The 24,718-nt window shown below is 33.3% G+C and overlaps 1 protein-coding gene, 1 long non-coding RNA gene and 1 other non-coding gene across 3 annotated transcripts; 2 read left to right on the top strand and 1 right to left on the bottom strand.

The window, feature by feature from the left end:
- Positions 1-7,666: 7,666 nt before the first annotated feature.
- Positions 7,667-16,323, bottom strand: LOC132602969 (uncharacterized). The gene is made up of 4 exons (XM_060315798.1): positions 15,867-16,323; positions 10,764-10,817; positions 9,704-9,829; positions 7,667-8,028 (listed from the first exon to the last, which is right to left on the bottom strand). The coding sequence occupies exons 1-4, from the start codon at positions 16,248-16,250 to the stop codon at positions 7,843-7,845; spliced, it is 750 nt and encodes a 249-aa protein (XP_060171781.1). The 5' UTR covers positions 16,251-16,323; the 3' UTR covers positions 7,667-7,842.
- A 1,937-nt stretch (positions 16,324-18,260) lies between these two features.
- TRNAE-CUC (transfer RNA glutamic acid (anticodon CUC)) lies at positions 18,261-18,333 on the top strand. The gene has a single exon. It is a non-coding gene; the product is annotated as a tRNA-Glu (tRNA).
- A 1,599-nt stretch (positions 18,334-19,932) lies between these two features.
- LOC132602364 (uncharacterized) lies at positions 19,933-20,389 on the top strand. Its single transcript, XR_009567752.1, has 2 exons — positions 19,933-20,041; positions 20,143-20,389. It is a non-coding gene; the product is annotated as an uncharacterized LOC132602364 (long non-coding RNA).
- Positions 20,390-24,718: the final 4,329 nt, after the last annotated feature.

Genomic DNA, 24,718 nt, shown 5'->3' with positions numbered 1-24,718 from the left:
CAATACTCCCTCCATTTATAATAAGTGACTATTTTAGCTCATGTACACCCTTTAAGAAATTGCTTATTTCTAAAAAATTATGTGTATTTTTACTAATTTACCCCAAATTAATGCTTAGAAAAAAGAGTTATTTAATAATTCTTGATTATAAATAAGGGCAAGTTTGGAAGAATAGGATTAATTTTTTTTTGAAATCCTAAAGTATCACTTATTTTGAAACAAAATAAAAAATCTAAAAGGTCACTTAATATGAAACGGAGGGAGTAATAATAATAACAAGGAAAGGTATTGAATATTCAAGCCAATTACAAGAGATATGGGTAGCAGTATTTAGTATTTGATCCTTTTTTCTTGGTATAATTATGGGTGAAGCTGAGGGAGCCTTGACGTAGAGGGTAAAGTTGTTGTCATGTGATCAGAAGGTCACGGGTTCAACCCGTGAAAATAGCATCTAGCATAAATGCAGGATAAGGCTGCGTAGAGTAGACCTTTTTGGCCTTGCCCTTTTCCGGATCAACACATAGCGAAAGCTTAGTGCACAATGGCACCGGGTTGTCCTTATATATTTATACTAGTTCCATGAGGCCCGTGCTCAGCCCGGGCCCAAACTCTTGATAGAGAAATAATAATTTTAATTAAAAAAAATATAGTTACTTGTGTCACATTTTTTTACTGCATAATTAATTTAATCTAATGGTAGATTAATCATTTGTTGTTGATAAGTTTTGTGGATAAAACTGTTCACAAAATCTTCTTTTGCAGTTTAAAAATTAGCTAGGAAAAAATCAATTACATGAGAATCTCACTGATTCAATACGAATAAAATATGACATCATACAATGACCAAAATTCAAGATAGTTTGAACTTCTTCAAAGTGATTATTGAAATATTTGTTTCTCTAATATTTCCCCCGTTTAATTTATATGGTATCGTTTGACTTGACACAAAGTTTAAGAAATAAAGGAAGATTTTTGAAATTTATGATTTAAAACAATCCTTAGACATTTGTGTATCTATAAATTATTTCATTTAGGGTAAAAGAAAATTTTTTAAATTAAATTATTTTTAATTATAAAAAGATAATTTTTTTTTATAGACTAAAAAGAAAATAATACCACGTAAATTGAAACAGATGGAGTAAGAGATAAGAAGAAATTCACAAAAAATTACACTTTTTACAAAGGCCAACGTAAATTGTGTTAAGAAAATCAATGATGGAAAAATGAGAATACAAAAGAAAAAGTAGCATCCACGTGGAGCAATTTCATAGGGTCAAATGCCCATTTGAAGGGCAAAAGCTAAAAACCAGCACAAAGTCGGGGTAAAAGTGCAAATGAACCAAAAAGTGATCTAATGAGTGATAAAAGAGATCCCCAAAAAACTGCCACGTGTAGCAGCCTTATAGGATCAAACCATATGTGAGGACGACAAAAGGCATGGATCAGCTCTTATATTAAGTAGTAATATTATAAATGGTGGTTTCAACATGTTAGCTGCTTGTCAACAATATTAAAAATAAGGGTATTATTGGTCTTTGAAACATTTTGCAAAATGACCTTTGCTTAGGAAACGTGTCCCTCTAGTTTCTTTGCTTGAACCTTATCAACAACTAAATAAAAAATCCATTGTTTTCTTTTAAATTATAGGTCATGCCATTCATTGTGATGTCATTGAATATGGTGGGTCATTAAACTTCTCAAATCGACATGAATCACATAACACGTGCTCATACTTTAGTTTCCCATTTGACTAGATTAAGGTTAAATACTTATTTATACCCAAATTCATATAAAAGTGTGTAAATTTATTGTAGTTATGTTGTTTAACGAGGTGATAATTTATATTTAGTTATTACTATTATATACTAAATTTTTATATATAAATACATGTCATATATCCTTATCACATTATACTAAAAATAGATTATTCTTTTTACTTGTCCATTTTAGCAAATTTAGAAAGATTTATTATTTTATTTCAATATTACCTTTATCATAAAGTAACTACATAAATTACAACTAATCAAACTTAGATTTCAAAGCATAATTATTAAGATTAATTTAATTAAATAAATTCCTGATAAATACTCTATTAAGAGAGTGTCATGTAATATTGGACAAGTAAAAAAGGAACGGAGCAAGTATTTGTTAACTTAATGTAAATATCAATACGGATAAGATTATATCCCAGTAAGAATAAATATAATTCACTAATAAACAATATGTAATAATATGTTGTTCTTTTATATGCAAACCAAACCAATTAGTATTTCATTAAGTTATTCTATGCAAAATTTATTCACATAAAAAAGAATAATAACTTACCAAACCAATTAGTATTTGATTAAGTTATTCTATGTAAAATTTATTCACATAAAAAAGAATATAATTCACTAATAAATAATATGTTGTTCTTTTATATGCAAACCAAACCAATTTGTATTTGATTAAGTTATTCTATGTAAAATTTATTCACATAAAAAAGAATAATAACATAAAACGGATAAGAACTTATGATAATATTAGGCCCGTGCAGGCACGGGAAATCATCCCTACTATATATATATATATATATATATATATATGGGCAAAGTGCACCGGTAAGCACTTTAGGATCGTTATTTAAAAAATATCTAACACTTGCGAAGTATTTAAAGTTTAGCTACAACTTGTTTGATAATGTAACTTTTTCAATATTTCTTTGTCAATATTTGTGTGTGTCACTGCCACCATCACAAATTGAGCTAGGATCCTAAATCCTTTGTCGGAAAATTACATTGTATATTTAAGATCAAAATTATTATTTATGGAGTAAAATTTATTTTCAACCCCAACTTTATATTAAAAATCAAACTCCCCCCTCAACTTTGAACAATAGTCATTCTCCCCCTTTTATCCTAATTGAATTTTTAAAATTCCTATTATACCCTTACATTATCAACTTGTCTTTTTTCTTTTACTTCTTTAAAATCATGATTCTTTTTATCTCTTTAATCTATATAACAAATTTCCTATAAGAAAATAAATATTATTTTCGAGACGGAAAAAGAAAAGTGAGAAATACTAGCTGAGTATATAACTTAATGCCGATCTATAATGAAATAAATGAGAAGAATAATTATTTTTTATTAATAATAATCAAAACTCTGATGTTTATTTATACAAGTAAAACTAACATGTAATAATAACTTTATAAATATGTTTCAATGCAGGTAATACAAAATAATTAATAAAAATAGAGGTATATTCTATAACTAATTCCTAAAAGATTATCTATTTATATTATAAATTAATTTTAAATTATAATTTAAAACATTCCATTAATGACAACCAAAACTCATTTATATATTGACAATAGAGAATACGAGAGAAGTGAAACTTATATATATACACACACATACTATAACTAATTCCTAAAAGATTATCTATTTACATTATAAATGAATTTTAAATTATAATTTAAAATATTCCATTAATGACAGCCAAAACTCATTTATATATTGACAATCGCGCAACATATGCATGTAATATTAAAATACCAATCATAAAAAGTAAAATTAGATTTTGTAATAAATTCATAAAAAGGATTATTCTACTTATAATAAGTTGAATCTAAATAAAATCCTATGAATTCCCGGGTAAAGAAAATAAATTTTATATAATATAAAAAGGTATTATATAGATGGAGGATTGAAAATGTCAAGGATAAAATAGACATTGCATAGGATAAAAAGGGGGAGAATGTCTATTGTTCATAGTTGAGAGGGAGTTTGATTTTTAAAGTAAAGTGATTTTCACCCTTTTCTATGAGTAGATGTTGAAACCATTTGACTTCTTCTTATGTTTATTTTTTTATCTTTTAAATCTAGAATTTGATCGATCGATTTAGGAAAGATGAAAAAACAAAGGCCCCCTCTTTCTCCCGAACTTGGACTCATGATCAATTAATGGGACTTGGCCGGAAAGTGTTCTTGCCTCTATCATTAGCTCGGGTAGTCCCCGTTTCTGGTGCAGCTCCTCTATGCTGTGGGTGTGGAGGGGGGGGGGGGGGGGGCTGTCGCCGCCTGATAGAGGCAGAAGCGGGGGCCACCGGAGCTATCTGCGTCGAGTGTTTCGATTGAAAGAGGAAGGGAGAGATCGGATCTCTCACGGAAATTCTTAGGCCCCAATGTGGTCATTATCCATGTCTTTCTTGTACCCTTGAACAGAAAAGCAAATCTCATGAGAAATTTTTGGAGTTGGCAAACGAAAATTCTGACTTCCGCCACGGACTACCAACATCTCAAATAAAACATAATGATAACTATAGACTTGAAAGTGAAGCTTCGACATTGTGAATGAATTATTGTTGAACAGTTTGGTGAATAATGACCAAGGATATCATGCATTTTGTTCAAGCATGCTATAAACTGCACAATTTTATTCATGCTATATTACCAGAAAAAGAGAAGAGAAGAGATTAAGTTATATATACGGACAATATAAAGAAAAGGCTATGATTTGATATTGTCTTGTCGAAAATGTTTACTAATAATTTTTTTTTAAAGTAGTATTTAGATATATAATAGACCAGACACCAGCTGAAAATATGTAAACTTAAGGAAATACAAGTACGTAGTAAAAGAATTGATGTACGTGTAAATTAGCCCATATAAATGTTGTAAAATATTTCGAACAAGAATGAGTTGAACTTAAAACCTTTCGGGAACATTTGATATACTGTACAAGCATAAATGGCCTTGAGAAAAAAAAAATAGTACCATATCTTATTCCTTATTTGGTTATTAATCCTAGTACTAGTATAACTAAAAATAGTACCATATCTTATTCCTTATTTGGTTATTAATCCTAGTATAACTTTAACATCAATCTCCGATATAACTTATACCTGCCAGGGGTGGAATCATATCCCTTGACAAAACAATGAAAATGACAAAAATATTCCTGAAGTCCCTCAAACCCTTTTTCTACCTATCAGATTGAAGAGTATTTTTCTAAACAAACAACTTATTCTTAAAAAATAAGCAATGCATGTTATTTTTATTACAACAAATTAAACAATCAATAAAAAATAATTCCAGGATATCTAATCCCAACATATATAACTATTCACGACATAACGAATCGCAATATATATAACCTGTCTTCGAACCAAACGACCCTTAAGATCCAAATTCACATACAAAATAAATTATGATATTAATTGATAGTACTACTCATGAAAAATCATGCGTATGGCACTACTCGTATCTTTCTCTCATTAACATTAGCCTACAAATATCTTCCTCATAATTAGCTGTCTTTTATGTTTTCTTCATCTTATTATTGCCAGCAGAATGATAAGTGGGTTGTTCAGTCGAGGCGAATCCAAGATTGAGTTCGGGAAAATAATGTATACGTATTAAGTGAATTTTTTTAACATAAATATAAGAGTTGTACAAATACTGCTAAATTTTGTAGAAACTGTAACTTGTATTATATCTTTGCTTACGAATAAGTTTGAGCCATGCATCAAACACATTAAGTCCAATATTTAAGTGAAAGGAAAAAAAAAAAAGATAGAACAAAACGAATTGGCAATGTGGCCAAATAGTATTTAAAACAAAAAGGACAAAAGTTACAAAAACCACAGGATAAGTATATCTTATTGTTACAGTGTTATAGCCATAAATTGGCTTGAGGATAGAGCTTGAGCAAAAATACTGACCACCAAATAACTATTTACTATATCCAATACCATTATCTATATGTGACCCTGAGGCAAAAGAAACATCCAAAAAAAGAAGTCCTAAAAAGAAGTACCACTGTCTAAAAACAAATCTTTTTTCTTTATGAATAATTAATAATTTTCAAATATAGTTGGGAGATTTTTACTCAAGATATAGGTCAAGAAAATCCCAAGATGGGACACAAAAATAGAAAATTACGTTAACTCAATGATTCATCCGGTATCTAATTAAAAAAATGATTATATATAGTTCCTACTCCCATTAAGTGAAACCAATTAGGGTTGGAAAGAGTTTATGACCTGATATAAATGTCAAGAATGTGTATCTATTCTCGAATCTATTACCGTGAAGTAATTAACGTATTAGGAATCATTTTCCATAAATTAAAGAGCTATTTCAACGGTTCTCAAGTAAAGAGAAAGTTCGTACAAATGCAATGAAAAGTACTACTAATTAATTGAACACTTATTTGTATAAAGGGTTTTGTACATATTCTACTTTCAGGGTTGAAGGAAGATCTTTCAGCCCAAAAAGCATTGACCCAATCTTGCATACTCACTCACCTATTGAAGAACGAAAGAGAGAAAAATTTAACGAGGATTTTTATCTTTGAAGAGTATAAACTCTGAGGGGTTGTTTGGTTGGTAGGATAAGAGATTATAATCGCGAGATAAAGATTGTAGATAGGTGAATTAGTAGACATCGTTTAAGCAAAAGAAAGCATATGTAGCATGTAGAGATTGTATTCAATTAATTTGATGTGCAGAAATAAATATGTTCTGCTGATCTGATCTCTCTCTGTCATTTCTCCTCCTCTTTGTGAATTACGGTTGTACACAACCCGTCTTATTTAACTTTCATGAAACTACATAAGGTAAACTTTTTCTTACGTTTGAACAATGAAGTAATTTTTTTAAATCCCAAAAGATCAGGATTTTCAAATTCTGAAATGATACTTTTTCTTACGTTTGAACACGTGTGTTTTATGATATTTGAACCCATATAATCGCAAAAAAAAAAAAAAAGGAATTAATAATCCTTAGTACTAGAAAATCAAGAACAACTCTCTCCAAACTAATGAGCTATATTACCAAAAAAAAAAAAGAGCTCCAAATACAGTAAAATCCGGCTGTACTAATATCAGTCCAATACATTTTTCCCTATTACTTTTGAGTTTTCATCATCGCATTTAGCGTATTTGTAATTGTAACTGCATAAAATTAAGTAGACAATAGGAATAGCCAAATAGCGTCTGATAACTTTTAGAAGTGTAAGCTTTCTCTATTTTTGTACTTCTGTTAGTACCTTCTTGGTACTCATTAATGATATCTACTAAAAGGCCGGCCCATGCACGCACTAAGCTCCCGCTATCCAGACCGCAAGGGTCTATTGTATGCATCCGTCTCTGCATCTCTGCAAAAAGGTGTTTCTACGGCTTGAACCCGTGGCCTTCTGGTCACATGACATCGACTTTACCGGTTACGCCAAAGCTCCTTTCATTAATGAAATCTACTTTACTTTACTTTACTTTATAAAATAAAAAGGCTCCAAAGATTAATAATCTTCTAACAATCTTCTCTATCCAGACGAGCTTACCACCATCCTATAAGAAAGCTTAGAGGCTCAAGACACCTATTTTCTGAGCTTCAAGACTATGGGATTAGATAGACTACAGAACTTCTATTCAAAGACGAAAAGCAATAAGGTATCGGGGTATCAACCATTTCCAGTCTCTTAAAGATGCAGAAAACCAGTTGACGAAGTGGATATTTGCTTCTGTTATTTATCATTTTCTTTCATCAATTAGAAGATTATGTTTCAGATTAACTTATGCCATATAGAGCACTTTATAATTTCTTGAAATCCATTTTTACCAATATTTTTATTCAACCCCATTCTGCTTCTTATCAATCTAATGCGTTGAGTCTCCAAAATCATGAGTAGAATTCAGCCACTTTAGTTTCCATTACAAATGTAGAACTCAAGTTTCACACACTATGACCAGTAAACTTGTAAGCACTAACAAGGAAGAGCAAAGGAATAATATACATAATAGCATTATACAACATTCTACTCTTTTGTATAGCATTCATACTTTTGGGAGTCTACATATCTATCTTTCTTCAAACTCAACATCGATAATATCTGGTTCAGACTTTGAAGGAGTGGTACCTCGACCTCGACTGCCTCTATTAAAGAAGTCCCCTTTCGGTTGCCACACAACGTTTCCACAGTTAGCACAGCGAACCGTTGAATTCTTATTTCCGATAAATTGCCTCCTACAAGCCGGGCACTGACCCTGCACAGATAAGCTAGACGCTATAACAACAGGCTGAAAGCTGCAAACTGGTCATTGTAGCCACACAACATTTTCTCACAATACAGTCAGACCTCTCTATAACAGTCATCTTCTATAACGACATTTCACTACAACAACCATGTTTTCTGTGGAACCGGTCTTTCGTGTTATGTTTATAAAATAGTCTTACAACATTTCAATATAGCAGCCAAAAAATATCGGAACGACGCTGTTATAAAATGGTCTGACTATAGCTCATAAGCACCACATTAGGATTCAAGAATATGCCAATCATGGGCGCTTTAGTGTCGACGTCAAGGCTATAAGGCATATTTTTCCATGCAATGAGCGTAATTCTGAAGAGGTGACACTAAATAATTGATATTTCACTTTATCGTTAAAAAAAAAAAAAACAATTTCTTTGTCCATATATTTGTTATTTTTTATTATAATTATTAGTCTTAAGACTACACATACATATTTGTATTTTTTCTCCATTTAAGCCTTGCTTCATTAAAACCCACGTCTAATTCACGCTTAAAGCCCCAATGATCCTTAGAGCTTTTTTGCACTTTTCGCTTATGATAACACTCGTATCTAGTGGAGGGAAGATGCAGGAACCACAACTTAGCACTTCCACCTATAAGAAAATCCCACTTGTGTTCTGCTGATATAAGTCTTTTCTCTTGTAGAACATTCAAAATGAATAAATACAGTCTAATGATGGTAACACATATTATAAGAAAATGGACATACAAATAAAGCAAGCACGTTATCAGATATTGAAGAGAGCTCATAGTACTACACATGGCAGCATATAAGTTTGAAGTAGCATGAAAAGGTTGCTATTTTTTTATAACGAAGACCTTGCGACTATTATCAATAGAGCTGTGATATTAAAAATTGACGGAGAACACAACATTATAGGGAAGTCGTGATATCTGTGCCCTATTGATTCGTTTTATGTTTACTTGTATTACTGAGCAAATTAATGATGTTTTGAAGACAATATTGGAAAGTATGAAAAGGTTTCAATGAAAAGTTACAGAGAGCATCCCATGTTTTTCCCCTTATCAATTGCGGGACCAATACGCCAAAACACTTAAGGCAATGCAACAACACCACCCCACCCCACCCCACCAACCAAAAAAAAAAATAAAAAATAAAACACTATAGGCACAAACATCATATCAGGCTTATAATAACACTTTGAATTTGAGATATCACGTAAGGCTTATCGAGTAATGCCTTCAGCTCGACAATTAGCTTAAGAGGCAACTGCCAAAAGAAATACTGTAAAGGGCAGCCCGGTGCACTAAGCTCCCGCTATGTGCGGGGTCCGGGGAAAGAGCCGGACCACAAGAGTCTATTATACGCAGCCTTACCTTGCATTTCTGCAAGAGACTGTTTTCACGGCTCGAACCTGTGACCTCCTGGTCACATGGCAGCAACTTTACCAGTTACGCCAACTGCCGAAAGAAATACTGTCTGAGCCAAAAATTCATTTAAAAAATATTACTTCACTGCCTCTTGCTCCTAACCTGAATTATTATTATTATTATTTGAGTAGTTGGATCAACCAGTCATGTTACTTAAAAGTTAAAACTCAGACATAACAGCAGTTTAATTAACATTAATTACTTCTAAGTATAACGATATTGAGAAATAAAGTTACCTTGATGACTAGATTGTTGGCAACAGCCCCAATAAGAAGAGGTCCAGCAAATGGTAGAACCCATACCGAAAATATCAGAATTCGAAACAGCCAACCTGATAGAGCAAACCACAGGAAGAATATTGTCTGCAAACAGACATAGAAGACTCGGATTTAGAACAAGATATCTTCAGAGATACTATGATACATTGAAAAAAAGCCCCTAGTAGCTTCAAAACATATGACTACATTAAAATAGAATACATTTTATCCAAGCTCACGATGATAAAATCTTTAGAGGTATATCTGCCAATAACCCACAGCCCAAGATAGAAAAATTGGAGAATGATGTATAAGTATATGACCACTTAGTATGAGCAGAAATGCAATTAAATACCGACTCAGAGCAATTTTACTAATGATTTTTGCAACAGAATTGTGGCATTCAGAATTGTAATCTGAAACTAGCAACTGCATTTGCGATGATTTGAATGGTATATGGAAAAGCTGAAAAATACAACTCCGTACGTCCCAATTTATGTGAAGGTGTTTGATTGAGCACGGAGTTTAAGAATGAAAGGAAGACTTTTGAAACTTGTGGTCTAAAATAAGTCATAGATGTTTGTGTGGCTAGAAATCATCTCATTGAGGGTAGAATGAAAAGCTTGAAGTTAAATTGTTACTAAATATAGAAGGGTGTCGTTCTTTTATGGACTCACTAAAAAGGAAAGTGTGTTATATAAATTGAGACGTAGAGAGTACAATTGATCATGCAGCCACAGTATATCGAGAACAACTCATATTATATGAAATTAGAATATCGAGCTTTATACCAACTTTACTACTTAAGTAAATAAACTTATATGACAGCAAGTGTTGTTCCTATTTTCACATCCATAGAGGAAAAAGTAAGCAAATCCCATACTGAACAACTTTATGATCCTTCTCCACCTCATAGAAGATAGAACAAATGGAATTCAACTCATCAGTTTCCCCAGCACAGCTTGAAAACTTGTCTGAATTCTCATGAGAAATAATGTCATGTGGTCTATAAGGTATTCAAAAGGAATATAACACTTACAGTAGCACTTCTTCCCAGCGGAGTATTCATAAAATCATTCAACTGTTTCCTGTACTGCAGCAGCAACAGAAAAAAAAAACAATTAGCATGAAGCTCACTGTCAGGAGCAAAAGGAATCCCAGAACAAACTCTTAAAACACCAACATAAATCAATTAAGAGCCCGTTTGGATTGGCTTATAAGTTGCTTATAAGCTGTTTTCAGTTTTTCTGAGTGTTTGGCTGGCCAGCTTAAAGTCATTTTATGCTTAAAATAAGCTCAAAAAAATAATTGGTCCCATTTGACTTAGCTTATCTAAAGCAGCTTATAAGCTGAAAACAGCTTATAAGCCAAAAAAAAATAAGTTAGACTATCCCAACTTATTTTTTTTAGCTTATAAGCTGCAAACAGCTTATAGGCATAAGCTTATCCAAACAGGCTCTAACTAATGGTGGAATACGTTTTAGCCCAAAATAGAAAATCAGAGAACTTAATTAGCATGACACGAACTTACGGGAGGGATGGGAAATCCATAATGAACTTGTGAGCACCAACATAAATCACTTAACTAGACACTGAAACCAAAAACCTGACTCCAGCATGGAAGTGATTAGTGCAGATTCATAACATACTTTACAGCACCAAAAATAAAAATTATTAACTGATTGAAGAATATTAGTATATTATATCTAACATGTTAAAATTCCAGCTAAAGTTCTTACACTCTGTACCGTAGCTCCAGTACTCGATGAAAGCTAGATAAAGAAATGTTAGTAAGAACTAGCACTAGACTTCTTCCCCCTTTCTTTTCTACTGTAAAAAGCTCCAACTAGGCACACAGCAGTTTAGAGTAGAAGGAGCTCTAAGTTGGAACTCAATAGTCAAGAAATGGCTCCACAGACCCCTAATCAAATTGTTTCAGAAGTGGAAGAATCGTTCTATCTATTAACAGTGGTCAAATTGGCATATTACCAAATCACGCGCTACATTTTTAATCCACATTTAATTTGGGGAAACTCAATGTAATCATCATGCCCTAATAGTGGATCGTGTCCTTCCCCAAAAATAACTTTCTAATTCAGAATCTATTTGTCTTATCATCAAAATTTGGACCATTTATGGATTTGTGCATCTCATCCTTGCACGATTTTCTTTTTGTTAATAGGGCTAGAGCCAGCCTTAAAGCTACAGGTTCGGCAGATACCAGTAACTTTGGCTCAAACCTTATATTAGTATTAAATTTGTTATGTAGTATATACAAATAATCGATCCAGAATCCAGTACCGCAAAAGGAATTGTTAATAAGAACCCATAGGCTAAAAATCCTGGCTCCATCTCCGTTTATTACTCCCGTTGTCCCAATTTCTGTGGCACACTGTTCTTTTTAGTCTGTCCCAAAAAGAATGTCACCTTTCTATATTTAGAAACAATTTAACTTTATGAGATGATTTACAGTCACACAATTATCTAAGCCATGTTTTTTACCACAATTTTAAAAGTCTTTCCTTTATTCCTTAAAACTCCATGCCAAGTCAACTGGTGCCACATAAATTGGGACAGAGGGAATACTATTATTGGCATACGTATAATCAAACTGATATTTGAGTACAGAGGTAAGGCAATAGGAAACAAACCCTAGGCCCAATTTGTAACATGTACTCCTTCCGTTCAATTTATGTGAACCCATTTGACTTGACACAGAATTTAAAAAAAAAAAAAAAAAAAAAAAAAAAAAGACTTTTAAACTTATGGTGTTAAATGAATCACATATATTTTGTGACTATAAATCATTGCATAAAGGTAAATTATTTTCAAATATAAAAATGAGTCATTCCTTTTTAGCACAAACTAATAAGAAAATAGATTCACATAAATTGAAACGAATGGAGTAGTACTTTTCGTATAGTCTTTAAATATCTAAATTTTGTACAAAATCGAGTTAAACTAATCCAATTTAGCTTTCAAAGATTAGTCAAGTTGATTCTCGAAACACTAAACATGACAATTAATTTAATACCCATGGAGTACTATTATTGGCATACATACAATCAAACTGAACTTATTACTCCCTCAATCCCGTAATAAGTACCACCTTAGTCAAATTTATTTATCCCATAATAAGTGTCACCTTAGAAAACCAAAACAGACTAATTTTTTTCAATTCTACCCTTAGACAATAAAATAACATCTAAATGATAATTGAAAAAGCTACATAATAACTTGATATTACTGAATTCCCAATATCAAAAGGTTACTTCTTGTGCATGCTCTAATCAAAAGGTAAAATTCATTTATTTTTATTATATTGGGGTGATTTTGGTAAACTTCATACTCCCTCTGTTGACAGTTACTTGTCCAGTATTCCAAAAATAAATTTTCACTTTTACTTGTCACTTTTAACATATCAAGAAAAGACAATTTTATTTTTCCTATTTTACCCATAGTATTAATTACTCACTTCAAATCATTTTTCAAATCCAATAAAAATATGTACTAATTGATATGGGCAACAATAACAACAACAACAACAAGAAGCCCAGTATAATCCCACCATGTGGGGTCTGGGGAGGGTAGAGTGTACGCAGACCTAACCCCCACCTTGAAAGGTAGGGCGGCTATTTCCGAAAGACCCTCGGCTCAAGAGAGGAAAACAAGACAAAAGGTCAGGTCAGATAGGGCCAATCATATCGAAAACAATATGAAAATAAGGAATAGCAAAAAAGAGAAAGTCATGGTAAAAAAGTCTGAAAAGAAAGGAGCATTAACTACTATAGATAAATAAGATAACCAAAGTACAACGGCCCAATAAATATAAGCAGCAATCAAATGCAGAAATCAAATGGCAATAAACAAATGAGCAAAACTACAACTACTATAGTGAAAGATAAGCCACCTAGCCTTCTATCCTAATCTGAGTCCTCCACAACCTCCTATCTAAGGTCATGTCCTCGGTGAGCTGAAACTGTGTCATATCCTATCTAATCACCTCTCCCCAATACTTCCTCGGCCTCCCTTTGCCTCTCCTGAAACCGTCCATAGCCAACCTAACCTCTCACACCTTCGCACTAGAGCATCTGTGTCTCTCCTCTTCACATGCCCAAACCATCTCAGCCTCGCTTCCCGCATCTTGTCCTCCACCGATGCCACTCCCACCTTATCTCAGATATCTTCATTCCTAATTCTATCCCTCCTAGTGTGCCCATACATCCACCGCAGAATTCGCATTTCCGCAACTTTCATCTTCTGAACTTGAAATTTCTTGACTGGCCAACACTCCGCCCCGTACAATAAAGTCGGTCTAACCACCACTTTGTAGAACTTGCCTTTAAGTTTTGGTGGCACTTTCTTCTCACACAGCACTCCGGAGGCGAGCCTCCATTTCATCCACCCTGCACCAATACGATGTGAAACACCATCGTCGATATCCCCATCTCCCTGTATAATAGACCCAAGATACTTGAAATTTCCTTTCTTTTGAATGGCCTGGGTACCAAGCCCCACTTCCTCGTCAGCCACACGCGGTAGGCCACTGAACCTGCACTCCAAGTATTCTGTCTTGGTCCTACTCAATTTAAATCCTTTAGACTCCAACGTGTGTCTCCAGCCCTCCAGCTTATCATTAACTCTGTTGCGAGTCTCGTCAATCAGGACTATGTCATCCGCGAACAACATACACCAAGGCACCTCACCTTGTATTTGTCGCGTCAATTCATCCATCACCAAGGCGAATAGAAATGGGCTAAGAGCTGATCCTTGATGTAACCCCATCATAACAGGGAAGTGCTCCGAGTCTCCTCCTACCGTCCTTACCCTGGTCTTAGCTCCATCATACATGTCCTTTATCGCTCTAATGTACACCACAGGTACACCTTTAGCTTCCAAGCATCTCCATAAGACCTCTCTTGGCACTTTGTCGTAGGCCTTTTCTAGGTCAATGAATACCATGTGCAAATCCCTCTTCCACTCCCTATACTGCTCCACCAATCTCCTTACAATATGAATGACTTCTGTAGTCGAGCGCCCCGGCATGAATCCAAACTGGTTCTCTGAAATAGACACACTTCTCCTCACCCTCATTTCCACCACCCTTTCCCACACTTTCATAATGTGACTTAGCAGCTTGATACCTCTATAGTTGTTGCAGCTTTGAATGTCTCTCTTGTTCTTGTACACGGGAATCATTGTACTCCACCTCAATTCTTCCGGCATCTTCGTTGTCTTGAATATGACATTAAACAACCCAGTCAGCCACTCCAAGCCTACCCTGCCTGCATTCTTCCAAAATTCCCCAGGAATCTCGTCAGGTGCGGTAACTCTTCCCCTGCGCATCCTACGAACAGCTCCCTTAACCTCCTCAACCTTTATACTCCTACAATATCCAAAGTCGCGACGCCTATCCGAGTGCTCCAAGTCTCCCAACACAATGTCTCTGTCCCCTCCTTCGTCCAAGAGTTCATGAAAGTATGACTGCCATCTCTGTCTAATGCGGGTTTCCTGTACCAACACTTGGCCATCCTCGTCCTTTATGCACTTCACTTGATCCAAGTCGCGTGCCTTCCTCTCTCTCGCCTTGGCGTTAATTATGCACTTCATCTATTATTTCTTAAACAGCGTGAAAAATCCAAAGTGAACAAGTAAAAATGAACGGAGGGAGTATCATTTTAGGAAACCAAGACATAAATTAACTAATTTTTTCCAATTCTACCCTTCGATAATAAAGTAACATCTATACGAAGATTGAAAAAGCCACATAATAACTTGATATTGCTAAATTCCCAATGTCAAAAGGTTTACTTCTTATGCATAAAAGTAACTTATTTTTATTATACCAAGCGTGATTTGGTAAACTTCACATTGCATTATTCGTATTTTTGGCTAAGATGACACTTATTACGGAACAGAAGGAGAAATATATAGAGTCAACAGGAAATCAAGACATAAATTGACTAGTTTTTTTTTCAATTCTACCCTTAAATAATAAAGTAACATCTAAATGATGATTGAAAAAAATTTACTTCTTATGTCTGCTCTAATCAAAACGTAATATATAAGGGTGATTTGGTAAACTTTCACATTGCATTATTGATGCGGGGAGTAATATATAGAGTCACAATAGGAAACAAACCCTAGGCCAATTGGAACTGAAATCAAGCGAGAAAGTTCTCCATTTCTTGGTAATCTCAAAATCACGGTCAAGCACTCGGGCACGGTCAGCAGCAGATTGAGAAACATCTGACAATTTCTTGGAAACATCATATCTCCTATCAATACGCTCAGCGGTCTTTTTTGTTTCATATAAAAGCTGCTCGAAACCATCATTGGCACTCCGCCACGCGTCCTTCCATGCTTCACCGGATCTAACCCGATTCGCAAACCCATCAAAATCGCTCCGCCTAAAGGCATGTATGTACGACACGTGTCGAATAGGAGCGAGGGATATATGTGTTGGGGTATGAATACGTAGGGTTTTACAAGGGTTTAAGGGATGCCATGGTAGGCTTATCGCCATAACCACAAAAACGTCGAAGTTATTTTCTTGCAAATGGAAGCTTAAGGAGAAGGTAGGTGAATTGAATTTCTAGCCTACAAAAGTTTTGGTTAAAATTTAAATTGGTCCCCTGTTAAAATGACAGAAATAGTCCCTCATGTTTGATGGTAGGTTCAAAATAATCCTCTAAGTATGGATTGAATTATTTTGGTCTTTAAGTTTGGCAAAAATTACTACTCCCTCTATCCCAAAAAGATTGTCATAATTTATTTATTAATTTGTCATAAAAAAATTAGCACATTTCTATATTTAGAAATAATTTAACTTTATGAGATGATTTACCCACACAAATATCTAAAGTTTATTTTGGATCATACATACATTTCAAATGTCTTCCTTTATTTCTTAAACTCGGTGTTAAGTCAAACTAGGATAATCTTTTTAGGACGGAGGGAGATTATTTTTGTTTTAAAAAAAATTGGCGTACGGGATTACAAGGAGGGAAATTGAACCCTCATCAACAAGGTGAAAGTTCAGATACCAACTGAGCTGCTAAGATTCCACAAATAAAGAAAGTACTGCCCGAACTATGTTTGTTAGATTTGACGAGAACTATAAACAAAATGAAAATTAGTGGGAACTCAAATTTAGAGTCTGTTATTTTAAATTTATTTTTAGAGTCTGATGTTACTTTTTGAGATGTAATTTCTACTAAAAAATTATATATTTTTAGTAAATAGTGCAATTAATTGTGTTGCATGTTTTAGGATTTGATGGGATTATCTTAGTGTTATGATTAATTTTTTTTTTTAATGTTTTCGTCAAATTTAATGGACATAAATTCTTTTTTTTTTTCAACTCAGGTCTCCATAAACTTTCCGCATGATTAATCTCGGAAGATTAACGGACATAAATTATTAAATTTTTGACGAATATTTAGCCGCTCCGCCTAAAGGCACGTAGATAGGCCACTTTCAGTGGAAGCTTTAGAAGAAGGTAGATGATTGAACTTCTGGCTTAGAAAAGTTTGGCTAAATTTTAAATTGGCCCTTGTATTCTTGAGAAAATTAATTAAGAAGACCTACAAATTGAAGAGAAGTCTGTGGCCTCCTATTTTCTTTTTGAATTATAAAGTATAGATATCGCAAAAGCTTTTTTGACAATAAAAATAATATAATTGGCAAAATGTAATATTTGGCAACAACTTAGTTTTGTTGTTAACATATATGATGAATCCTCTAAAAATAAACTTTTTTTTTGTTACTAAATAATTTAATTTTGTTGTCATAGTATTGACTGTTGGTGCAAAAAAGTACTTTTGGCAATAACAAAAAAGTTGTTGCACGTCGTTGTAATCACAGCCGACGGAAAAAATTTATGCAATAACAAAAAAAATGTTATTGCCAAAAGTACTTTTTACAATAATAATCTATTTGTGGCAATAAAAAAAATTATTGATAAATGTCTTCTTTCTTGTAGTGTTATCTTTGACTTTACGCTCAAAATGATCCCTTATTTTCAATATGAAGCAATAATTGTCCTCTTTTTTTTTTTTTTTTTTAAATGGTGCACTTTTAGTCTCCTCCGACATTTTCCGTCTAAATCATTAATGGGAGGAAAACGTTGGAAGGAGACTAAGAGCCCATTTGGATTGGCTTATAAGTTGCTTATAAGCTGTTTTCAGCTTTTTTGAGTGTTTGATTGGCCAGCTTAAATTCATTTTGTGCTTAAAATAAGCTAAAAAAATAATTGGGCCCATTTGACTTAGCTTATCTAAAGCAGTTTATAAGCTGAAAACAGCTTATAAGCCAAAAAAATAAGTTAGACTACCCCAACTTTTTTTTTTTAGCTTATAGGCATAAGTCCATCCAAACGGGCTCTAAAGGTACACTATGTTGCCAAAGAAAGACGATTATTATTTATTAGTACAACAATACAAAGTGCTGCTCCAATGATTAACAAAGATTCTCAGCATGAACGGCACATATTTCTAATATAACACATTATATATCTGGGATGCATAGTAGCAAATCCGTTGTAGTCTAGTTGGTTAGGATACTCGGCTCTCACCCGAGAGACCCGGGTTCAAGTCCCGGCAACGGAAACTTTTTTCTTTGTTGCCTGTTTTTACAAGATAGATCTAGAATTTTAAGCCAATGAATACAAAATATCATTAAATCTCCCATCATTTAGCTGGAGCAATGCACGCTGAGTGTGTTGTTTTGCTGTGAGGAGTTGGGAGTTCATATTATAGATACAATCTTTTTTCAAAATCGAAAACTTTCCTAGATATAATTATCACACAACTCGAAACTCGATGAATTATAAACGCGTTTTCTTTATTCTTCTCTACTTATATACTAGACTTTTATCCATGTTAATTTACGAATACATGATGTGAGCCTGACCAACACGTTAGACGTCATGCTCTTGCAATTGAACTAGAGACGTACTGTAAGTACAATCAAAGACACCTTTTTAGAAAAATGATAGTGTCCAAGCCAATTTGTGCGCACTTCCACTAGTCCACTGAATACCAACTACGTCCCACCAGAACATATACCAAAAAACTCTATCCTACAAGAACATGTACCAAATAACTCCACCTAGCAAAGTCCAAAACTAAGATGGATTAGGATAAGGCAATCAAACATTTTTCTTGTCTCTGCTAGAATTTGAATCATAGGCACATGAGACTAATTAAGTCCTCCTAAGTTTTCTTGAAGCTGGCAATCAAACTTGCTACAACTCAAATTTTATCACTTGCATATTGGCCCTATATAAACAATAACAATTAAACATTCACTGAAGTACAACCAAAACAAAGGAATATATACATCCAATATAAAAAGCATACTTGTATTTATGAGTTCAACCATATTCTTGTATCAACAATCAACAATGATAAATTCACTGAAAGATAGTCAAAACAAAAGGATATATACCTCCAACAACGTGCATAAATGGTACATACATGTATCAAAAGCCCATTTTTGATACATACATGGTGCATATCCTAAAAAATACAAGTGTATATTGTATGTATATAAAATGTATGTTTGTATGCATGTCAGTTGTATGCTTGATATTTTTTGTGTTTGTATGCATGTCAGTTGTATGTTTGATATTTTTTGGGTGATGATTGTAAGGTTTATTGAAGTGTGTTGTATGTGCTAATACAGTGAATCCCGCAAAATTGCATGTGTTGAATAGATATAGCTCCAAGCGAACGTATACAACTCCAAGAGAATAGATACAACTACAAGCAAATAAATACAAGCGAGCAGATACAAGTTGTATTCGTTGATACAACCATTTAGTGCGAATGAATATAGGTGATACAACCTAAAAATACAAATGAATAGTAGCTACGAAATGTAATTATACAAACTGTAGTTGTGCACTGTAAATAGCCTACAAATTATTGTGCTTGTGAAATTTCCTCTAAAAAATTATTATAATAAGTGTTTTCCTCCTAATAAATTGCTAACTTTTTCTTAAAATGGTATTAGTCTCAAAATGGTTAATTAATAACCCTCCTCTTGTGAAAAAAAAATATTCTAAAGGGGTACCCCCTAATAAATTGCTAACCTTTTTTCCTAGAATCTCCTTCCTTTTGTACAAAAGAATTGTAGATTTTTACTTATTTTACCCCTTATAAATAGCTGTATGTTTGTCTCTATTTTTTGTACTAAGCTTCACACTCTAAGCATATATACCTACAAAGAATAAGCCTCAAATGGAGTTCCCCAAATTTTTAATTGTCTTGTTTCTCTTACTTGTTCCATTTTCAACTGCATCAAATCCTCTTGGTAAATCTCATAAGATCCCTTACCATACTTGTTTGTTTACTTTTGCGTGTTAATCATTTCTTCTGTTATTAATTTAAATAATTTTTGTGTGTGTATAATAGGTGCCACAAATGATGCAGCAAAGCCATTTTGCTTCAAGCAGTGTACACCTAAGTTTACAGAGGGGCAATGCAACCTTGAATGTTTATGGCAAGATTTTGAATATGGAAAATGTGAATTACATAACAAAATTCCTAGTTGTTGTTGTCACGGAGCCTCTAGTGTATGAAATATCCATATTTAGCATAACAATAATAATAAAATATATGAGGTAATGGATGGAATTTATTTTCCCTTACTTTAATTCAAAGGTGATCTTTATTCATTCTCCTTCCTTTACTTTTTTCTGCCAGAATTTGGAGATTACCATAATGTAAATAGTATATTAGTAATTCAAAATATAATGTTTTTTTTGGTGATTAACTGCAAAAGAAAATAAAGAGAAAAAATAGTTTCTGCATTTAAATAATTTAGACATTCATAAGCATGCAAGCGTCGGTGAGAGTATGTGTAGTGAAAAAAAATAAGAGTACCTTTAGCGAGGGTTACCTTGTTATTCAAGACCTAGGAGATGATTATTGTTCACCGAAATAAAAAACACAGAAGTATAAAACGATTTTTTATTTTTGTAATTCCGGATGAAAAACATATCATTTCAAAGACCAAGGGTTTTTGATACATGCTTATGCATGACTAAAGGCACAATCGCCCCTAAAGTCTCTAAAACCTTTTTCAATTATTAAGTTGGAAAAAATTTAACGTGATGTTTCTCTATCAAATAATATTTTTTTTACATATATATAAACTATATTTAAATTTCCATGCTTGATATAATCGTATTACATAAAAGGAATAGTTGGATCTAGATTTTATTTAATCTAATTTTTGCCCTGTTGAGAAAATTTTATTTTAGGACTGGTAAGAGGTCCTTTCACTTTCATTCGCTAGAAGCTCCACCTCAAATTATATAGAGGGCGAACGGACATTGCAATAAAATTGTAGGGATAAAATAGTCATTGAAGAGAGAGTAAAACAACTAGCCATTGCAAAGGAACTGTACAAAGTCAAAGAAAGTGGAGAGTATTTTTGTAAACACAAATTATTATTATTAGAAATTATTATTAGAAATTATGAAATACATGTTATTTTTAATACACCAAATCAAACAGTGGATGAGAAATAATATTAACATAAATAATGCAAGAATAACTAATTTCAGCATTACTAATACCCCTATTCAGCCTTAGTCTTATATATACACACCCTACCAAACGACCTCTAAGTGTCTTACTTTTATTTTCGGTCTATCCCAAATGGAGTGTCTCTTTAATTCTATATTTGTAATTGACAATTTAAACACCCGACATGACAAGTTTCAAACCACAATATTCAAATGACATTTTGGTACATTACACATATCTTTAATTTAGGATCACAAAATTCAAAAAATTCATTTTATTCCTTAAACTTTGTGCTAGTCACACTAATTAAGATACTTAAATTAGGACAGAGAATTAAATGATCACTCAACTTTTATTTTATTGCACCAAAATCACTAAGTTTTGCTCAAGCATCACAAAAAGTTACCAGACGATCCCTTAAACTATACTTAGCAAGATTGCTACTCCCTCCGTCTCAATTTATATGATATAATTTGACTGAGCATGAAATTTAAGAAATAAAGGAAGATTTTTGAATCTTATGATTTAAAAGAAGCCAAAGATATTTGTGTGGTTATAAATCATCTCGTTAAGCGTAAAAAGTGAAGTTTACAGTTAAATTATTGCCAAATAAAAATATGTTTCTTTTTTTGAATCTAACTAAAAAGAAAAGTGTGTATATAGATTGAGACAAATGGAGTAAATATTTAGGTCCAAAGGAAAGCACTTCCAACATGAACTGCATTACCACTATATCTCAAGTTGTATCTTCTCTGATAGACATAAAAACTTCACAAGTTGTGAAAACTATCAAAACATTACCAATTCTTATATAATCTTACCAAATGAGCAAGTCACAGTTCATAACAAAATTAATACGCTACTAGAAGGCCTTTATAAAAAATACAATATCAATTGATCAAACTTTAGTTCAATAAAAATAAAAATTTATCATGAATAGCAATGAGGTTGGTAGACATAAATAAAGGTTAGTGGAAGTTAATGAGATTGGTAAATGGTTGGTGAGAGTAATTGTTAAAAATATCTACCAACTTATGGGTCTCTTTTTACAAAATATAAAGTTATGAGTCAAATTTTTTATTTAAAAGTTTTGAAACCATGAGATGAAATGCATGTCAAAACGCTGGTTTCATCTCATGGTTTCAAACTGCATGTCCAAACGCCTACTAACACAGCTGTAAAAGTTGTAGTATGTGCTGCAAGTGTATAAAGATGAACGAGGGTAAATTTGGAATTTCAGTAATCCACGTGTTCTTTTATTGTCAGAAGCCCCTTCCAAGCATGTCGTATTTTGTATTTAGTTTGAAGAATCCAAAATTAAATCTCTTTACTCTTCCTTCCAGAGGCGGATCCAGGATTTTAAGCTTGTGAGTTCCTAGAAAAATGAACTAATATGCAAATTCAGACAAAAAGACTCCAAGGGGAATTGATCCTACGTCAAGAGCATGAGCGCTGAATCAAGTTTCCTTCGTTGCCGTTGAGCCAACAAATTCTTTTAGTAATGGGTTCCCAACTAGCAATTTGTTATATAATTAACAAACTCCCAATATAAATACAGGGTTAGGGCTATCGGGCGTGGGTTCCCGGGAACCCACATCCATTACACTAGATCCGCCCCTGCTTCCTTCCCCTCTTTCACTCATCAAAGCTGATGTTCTCTCTGTGACTTTCGGTTGATTTTTCTTTCAAATTCATCTATTTGGACTCCAAGTTGACTCTTGGGTGTGCTGCATTTCCCTTTTTTGTGAGTACTCCTCTGCTCTTTCTTTGTCTTTTGCATTTCCATCCCTTTGTTGATAATGGAACTTTAGTTGGTATGCTATAGTTTTTGTTGAATTTTCGAGATGCATGTCAGTTTTGTTTGATTTTGCCTTTTTCCTCACATTCAACCAATTTATTTACCTCGCCACAGAGAATGCTATCAAATGTTTCTTTAAGTTCGACTTGCTTCAATATTCCATCACAAGTAAAAATATTCTATGAGCCTCTACTTTTTAATATCAGCAGGTAAAAGTCAATCTTTGCATGAGTATGCCATTACAGAAGGTCGGAAGCTATAAAGTCTTCTTTTTTTGGACATAGAGCCTGTTTGGATGGGCTTAAAAAAAGCAACTAATAAACTGGAAACAGCTTATAAGCTGCTTTAGATAAACTAAGGCAAACTAGCTCAATTAATTTTTTGGGCTTATTTTAAGCACAAAATGACTTTAAGCTGGTCAGCCAAACACTCAAAAAAACTGAAAACAACTTATAAGCAACTTATAAGCCAATCCAAACAGGCTCATAACTTATAAGCCAATCCAAACGGGCTCATAATGTTCTACAATTACTGCTTGACAGAGAAAAGCTCTTATCTGTATTGCAGACGTTGTCGTGTTTTTTATCCCTAAGAGGTTCTGCTTAAAGTGAATCAAATTTGATCCCCAGGGTTAATTGTACCAAGTTTGAGTAATTTCTAAAAATAAAATTAAGTTTTGCACAGCAGAGATGTTAAGCACCTTTCCTTGTGTCTGTATTAAGAACTTTAAAGATTTTAAAGAACTATTTCTGTGTTTTTCACATAGAACCCTGTGCGCACCCGACGGGTAATGGCTGCGGTTCCCTTGTCATAAAAAAAAAAACTATTTCTGTGTTGGAAATACATTTGAGTTTAATTCTAGCAATCAAAACAAAAAAAAGCTATTCACTTAGCAGTCGTGCGATACAACGAGAATGCTGCAAGCGTCACTGGGATGTATCAGTCTCAAAATTGATGGTAAAAGCAGTAATAGAGGATTCTTATTCAGCTCTTCTTTTTGTTGTCCAACCTATAATGATACGACTTTCACGTTGATAGTTATCGCATTTCAAGAACATTAGGTGTATATTTTGATGGTGATCCATATGATAATATTGATGTTCTACATGCATTTCACTTTTTAGACTTAGCTACTTACTGTTGGAAACAAGCAGAGGTGGGTATTACGACCTCAAACATTTGAGTAAAATTACCTTCCAATAAATGTGATATTTCTTGGGTAGCAATATCCGAGCATTGTTCATTTTCCAACTTCAATACTTGTGTCAACCTTGAAGCTCTCTCTTCCCAGTTTATGCGATATATTTTTGCATTCTGGCATCAAAAAGGGACCACTGCCTGTTACATCATCAAGTGCCTAAAAGAATCTTATAAGAGGAAGCATTTGATGTATTGGTTCATCTCTATCCAAACTTTTTCTATTAAATGTGTTGATTTCTTTTCCATTTTTAGCTATGTTTCTAATTGGAATCATTTTGCCACTACTTCCTCCGTATGGAAAAAGCATTCAGTATCGGCTTTAAAACCTTATAATTTACTTTTTATTTTTGCAGATTACTTCGATGTGGAAGAAAATATTCAATTATTTCATCTTCAAAAGGTTGCAATTGAGATTTCACATGGAAAATATCTTGAGATGGTAGACTTGCATTAGTTTTA

Source organism: Lycium barbarum, chromosome 7 (genome assembly GCF_019175385.1).
Source record: "Lycium barbarum isolate Lr01 chromosome 7, ASM1917538v2, whole genome shotgun sequence".
In the NCBI taxonomy this organism is placed as follows: domain Eukaryota; kingdom Viridiplantae; phylum Streptophyta; class Magnoliopsida; order Solanales; family Solanaceae; genus Lycium; species Lycium barbarum.
This window is presented reverse-complemented; position numbering and strand designations above follow the sequence as displayed.